This window comes from Polypterus senegalus, chromosome 16 (genome assembly GCF_016835505.1).
Source record: "Polypterus senegalus isolate Bchr_013 chromosome 16, ASM1683550v1, whole genome shotgun sequence".
Lineage (NCBI taxonomy): Eukaryota > Metazoa > Chordata > Cladistia > Polypteriformes > Polypteridae > Polypterus > Polypterus senegalus.
This window is the reverse complement of record NC_053169.1, coordinates 75,129,580-75,135,579: the sequence shown is the minus strand read 5'-3', so window position 1 is coordinate 75,135,579 and position 6,000 is coordinate 75,129,580. Positions and strand designations below refer to the sequence as shown.

General features: G+C 39.5%; 1 protein-coding gene across 2 annotated transcripts in view; it reads left to right on the top strand.

The window, feature by feature from the left end:
- The first annotated feature begins 300 nt into the window (after positions 1-300).
- The window catches only part of ugp2b (UDP-glucose pyrophosphorylase 2b), a 67,273-nt gene continuing 61,573 nt past the window's right edge, over positions 301-6,000 (top strand). The window contains exon 1 of one of the 2 annotated variants that reach the window (XM_039738456.1): positions 301-513. Coding sequence is in view for 1 of the 2 variants with exons in the window: in XM_039738455.1 (XP_039594389.1) it covers positions 1,560-1,578 (19 nt within the window). In the remaining variant the exon portion in view is untranslated. Of the gene's footprint in view, positions 514-993; positions 1,579-6,000 lie in introns of those variants that run through there. The other variant, XM_039738455.1, reaches the window with a different exon arrangement.

The window sequence follows — 6,000 nt, the reverse complement described above, 5'->3', positions numbered from 1 at the left end:
TACCCAAGAATTTAGTTAAGACATTTCCTTGACCTCAGCAAGTCAGCGAGAAGGTCAACAGCAATGTACAAAGAAGCGGATTGGCGGACACAACCCGAGCATTTCGCGAGCCTCCGTTTGTCAAATTTGGATTGGCTGGCGCACTTCCGCAGACGTAGGGGCGGTCGTCGAAACCATACGCCAAACGTGCCGTCAAATGGGCGTTGCCTCCAATTTTTCCCTAATTGGTTAGAAAAATGAAGTGGACGGGCCCTGAGATTCTGCTTTCGGCGATTGGGCGAAGTTAACGTCGCTCAAGCTTTTGCGACACTTCCTATGAGCGAAGTGGCTTAATTTGGAGGGCTGTTGGACACCTTTCCTGTAACGTTTGTTTATTTATTTTACTGTAAAGTCCAGCAACAGGATGGCTTTTCTTTCACGTTCTTAAACATTTTAACTTACTGTAGCCATTTTATTTATTTAATTATCGGTACCGGTGTTTCCTGTTGATGACATTATATTAATTGTAAAAAGGTGGGTGTTGAAATGGTTTTTTAAAAAAAAAAGCGCTGCACGTAAATGTATTTTTGTATATTAGCTTTAGAAGGTGGTGTGTTCCATTAACCAGTATCTGAAATTGATGTGGGTCTAAGGAACTATAGTAGCAAGTGGATGGGGTCGGCTCATATAGAACTGTTTGGAGTACAAATATTAACCGTAAAAAGACTTTCAGTCCTTAAACATTTGTATAGTTACCCATTCCCACCCCCGACTGACTCTTGCAGAGTCCCCCATGGCTTTTTGAAATATAAACCGTTCGAAAAGTCTGCTTGCTAAGGCTCGGAAATTCCATGAGAATATCGGAGCGAAAAAGGAAAGATGCGACAGTATGCATGGAGTTTTTTTTCCAGCAACGGGGGCGTTGTGTGTGTGTTTTCCCTCGACTTTCCTTCTGAACCAGCCCATTTAGACGGTGACGTGGGATATTTATCTGAGAATGAGGCGAGGCGGAATAGCGGCCAGTCCGGGTGGAGATCTCTCGTCTGATTTCATCTATTTGAATATTACTAGCAGATAAAGTGGGGTGGCACATTGGAGGGGGCTGGCCCACGCTGGGGTAGTGTGTGTATATGTGTGTGTTTGGGTAGTTCCGATCCGGACTTATGTAAATGGCCATTGGCCATGTCGTTTGCCCAGAGTAATTTGAAAGTGGGAGGAGAAACTATGAGGAACATTTAAAAGATTTTTTTGCTTGTTAAATCGCTTTTGTGAGGTTAAAAAAATGATCAACTGCTGCTTTAACTCGCACCTCACCGATCGTCTCCTAGGCTTTTAGTTGCGGGATAGTGGCGACATACGAGTTATCAAATTTAAAAGGGAAAAAAAAGTTGCTTTCTTTTAGATCATCAAGGCAGGAATACACCAAACTGATGATTTTGTTAATTTATTTCTAATGCCAATACTTGCAAGCCGTTGTCAAATTGTCAGCTGATCCTTCCCATAAATTCATCGCACGGACACACTGTAACCAGTGGAAATATTATTAATTTTAACTGGAAAGGGGCAACACAGTTTTTGAAATGTCCATTTATATTGAAGGTAAGTCACGTCATTTTTCAAGTACTACTATTAAAGAAGGAGGACTCGTTAATCATAAAGAAAAAATGATTTTCAAAGTCGACACTCAAAACATCACAAAGACGCGATCGATGGCTTACAGTGTTCTGTGTGTGTGATTCGTTTTGTTTTGCGGTTTATCTTGAGTACACTGATGCTGAGAAGATTATGCGCAAGGTCATATTTCTACGGACGACTGGTGAAATCTGGTGCTTGAACACACGCGGGTTGGACCAGTTTGATAGGTGGTGGTGAAAAGGTCGTTTAGCTGTCCTGCGCAGGGCGTCTCACCGCAGTGCTGCCTCGGCGGATGCTCTGCTCAGGGGCACGTTGCTTACCTGGCAATCCTCGGTATCATTTCACTTGAAAACGTTGTGTTTTTATTCCTATTGGATTGAAGCAAACCAGGATGATAAACGTTCTCCAGACAATGTGAAGTGTTGCCGAGTGCCTCTCAATGTTATACATAACAAGCATGTTCCGTTTAATTAACAGTTTTCTCTGACTTGACAACGCGCTGAAATCATCTATCATTAGTCTAAACCGACACAGCCCAATTAAAAGCTGATTTTTCTATACGGTCTCTGGATGTGTCAATAACATTAGAAATTAACTGTTTTGCGGCCTTGCATGTCGTATAAAAACGTAAGTTGATAGAATGGATACTGGATTTGGGTTATCCGTGAGCGTAGCGTGCGTTCCGTTTCGGTGCACTTAATGTTTTTTTTTTTAGCTGCTTTCAGGCTGTGTCTCTGAACTTGTTAATCCGAATTCACCGATCAGTTTCACTCGAATTAAGTTACTCTAAGCAAACAACCTCACGGGTGTATGTCATACTCCATCCCCTAGAGATTAGATTATTTTAATTAGCCCAAGCAGATTCCGACCAGATGCCTTTGGAATTAACCCTTTAAAAATCACTAATATAATACAAGATTGAGTTTTGCGTTCACATACACCACTATTCGGACATTAGCCACAATAAATATATTGATAAAACTGTTCAGTCAAAATGAAGGCCGACAATTAAAATAGAGCTATATAAACAAACCGCTTTTAGTTACAAACTCCAAAAAGTGGGACACGTTGAGTAAAGACCACTAAAATGTGACTGTACTGTGCACCTTTGCTCAAATCAACAGACTGAGATAATATGATTTCTTAATTTGTTTGAAGCACCTGTCAGTGAAGTGATGGTCAGGAGGACATCCTCCTCTATAGGCTCTACTGGCACTGTGTATTTTGTATTGAACAGTCTGGCTTACAGTAAGTAAAGGGATTAAAGGTGTAGTGTATTATTAAGGTGCTTTGACACAACAACCATTTTAACCTTTAACAGCATCCTCTATTGAGTGTGCTGCACCCTAAAGCAGCATTCCATAGAGGTCATTTGTTCAGAAGAAAGGGCAAATAATTAGGAATAGACCCACCTTATCCGCTGTAGGACTGAAAGCTGCACCACTCGCAGCTCAGTCGTAACCATTGATTCACTCTGGAGTTATGAGTAAAACTGCAACAAGCATGCAAACATTTATGCCATATTTCATCCATCCATCTTAAAAACTCGCTTATATAAAGTGCTTGTAAAATGTTTCGGGTGGTGGGCACTATATTAAAACTTTCTATAAAATAATGTTTATGTATAGGAGAAAATATGCAAAAGTTACATTAGCACTATAGCCTATGCGGAATGCATTTACGCACATATATATTTGTGTTATTTATTTAGTGTGTCAAAATCCTATGGAAGTGGATGTTGAATGTCTTGAACTAGGGAAATCAGTAAGGAAATTCTCTTTTAGAGCAGAGTTTTCAATAGGATATACAGTGGTGTGAAAAACTATTTGCCCCCTTCCTGATTTCTTATTCTTTTGCATTTTTGTCACACAAAATGTTTCTGATCATCAAACACATTTAACCATTAGTCAAATATAACACAAGTAAACACAAAATGCAGTTTTTAAATGGTGGTTTTTATTATTTAGGGAGAAAAAAAATCCAAACCTACATGGCCCTGTGTGAAAAAGTAATTGCCCCCTGAACTTAATAACTGGTTGGACCACCCTTAGCAGCAATAACTGCAATCAAGCGTTTGCGATAACTTGCAATGAGTCTTTACAGCTCTGGAGGAATTTTGGCCCACTCATCTTTGCAGAATTGTTGTAATTCAGCTTTATTTGAGGGTTTTCTAGCATGAACCGCCTTTTGAAGGTCATGCCATAGCATCTCAATTGGATTCAGGTCAGGACTTTGACTAGGCCACTCCAAAGTCTTCATTTTGTTTTTCTTCAGTCATTCAGAGGTGGATTTGCTGGTGTGTTTTGGGTCATTGTCCTGTTGCAGCACCCAAGATCGCTTCAGCTTGAGTTGACGAACAGATGGCCGGACATTCTCCTTTAGGATTTTTTGGTAGACAGTAGAATTCATGGTTCCATCTATCACAGCAAGCCTTCCAGGTCCCGAAGCAGCAAAACAACCCCAGATCATCACACTACCACCACCATATTTTACTGTTGGTATAATGTTCTTTTTCTGAAATGCTGTGTTCCTTTTACGCCAGATGTAACAGGACATTTGCCTTCCAAAAAGTTCAACTTTTGTCTTATCAATCCACAAGGTATTTTCCCAAAAGTCTTGGTAATCATTGAGATGTTTCTTAGCAAAACTGAGACAAGCCCTAATGTTCTTTTTGCTTAACAGTGGTTTGTGTCTTGGAAATCCGCCATGCAGGCCGTTTTTGCCCAGTCTCTTTCTTATGGTGGAGTCGTAAACACTGACCTTAATTGAGGCAAGTGAGGCCTGCAGTTCTTTAGACGTTGTCCTGGGGCCTTTTGTGACCTCTCGGATGAGTCGTCTCTGTGCTCTTGGGGTAATTTTGGTCGGCCGGCCACTCCTGGGAAGGTTCACCACTGTTCCATGTTTTTGCCATTTGTGGATAATGGCTCTCACTGTGGTTCGCTGGAGTCCCAAAGCTTTAGAAATGGCTTTATAACCTTTACCAGACTGATAGATCTCAATTACTTCTGTTCTCATTTGTTCCTGAATTTCTTTGGATCTTGGCATGATGTCTAGCTTTTGAGGTGCTTTTGGTCTACTTCTCTGTGTCAGGCAGCTCCTATTTAAGTGATTTCTTGATTGAAACAGGTGTGGCAGTAATCAGGCCTGTGGGTGGCTACGGAAATTGAACTCAGGTGTGATACACCACAGTTAGGTTATTTTTTAACAAGGGGGCAATTACTTTTTCACACAGGGCCATGTAGGTTTGGATTTTTTCTCCCTAAATAATAAAAACCATCATTTAAAAACTGCATTTTGTGCTTACTTGTTTTATATTTGACTAATGGTTAAATGTGTTTGATGATCAGAAACATTTTGTGTGACAAACATGCAAAAGAATAAGAAATCAGGAAGGGGGCAAATAGTTTTTCACACCACTGTATATTTGTGAACACAATAAAGAGCATGGTATAGCATATACTGAAAAGCGTGATTGATTCAGATAACAAGACACTTAGTCATTAATGCAGTTTTGCTCATGGACCTTGTTTTTTATTTTTGCAGCATGGAAAGTGTAAATCAACACAGTTTGAGAAAGTAGATGACAGAATTTGTGATTAATATGCTGCAGTAGCTTGTTACATTATGGGTGTTTCGTTTGCTTCCTCAGGCACGGGTTTGACAGATGTATCACACAGTTGCACTTTCCTCCTACTGATCACATCATCTTTTATTTTAATTTTGTTTTCTTCATTTCCATCTTTTGGAACAGTACAAAAATATGTTGAAGGTTAAGTTTATTGATTTTCTTCCAGTAAATATGTAGTTTATTTTTAGTATTTTTCTGTTACTGTTTTGTATGTTTAATATCATTGAGTTCTGAGAGTGTCTTGTAAGAATAGGACTGCATAAGAATGAAACAGGGTGAACTGAATTCTGCAGGTTTGTCATGTCCTCCAATAAAGTAGTAGTAGTGGTGTAGTGTAACAGTTTTTAAAGTATTGAAATATAAATTGCACAGTTTGTGGCTCACTCTCCATCCAAGCCCATAATTTAGCCTGACAGTGCTGTAGTTGTAGATAAATAGGTAAAAAATAAACTTTCCTGTAACGTTTAAGTTGCCATAGATAAAAGCCTCAGTTAAATAATCAAAGGGAAATGTAATGTAGCCATTACAAGACAACAAAATGTTATTGGGTTATCCATATCAGTATGGAGCTTTGGCTAACAGTCTTTCATATTAAGAGTGGAGTAATTAGTAGCAGGATTCCTTTCTTGGACTGTAAGAACATTTGTGCTGCTGACTCAAGTTTCTGGCTTCTTTTCAAGATGCTTATTGTAATTGTGACATCTTGGGCTTTTTCTGATTCGTAAAGTAAGCTACCTCGACACAATTAAATGTATTTG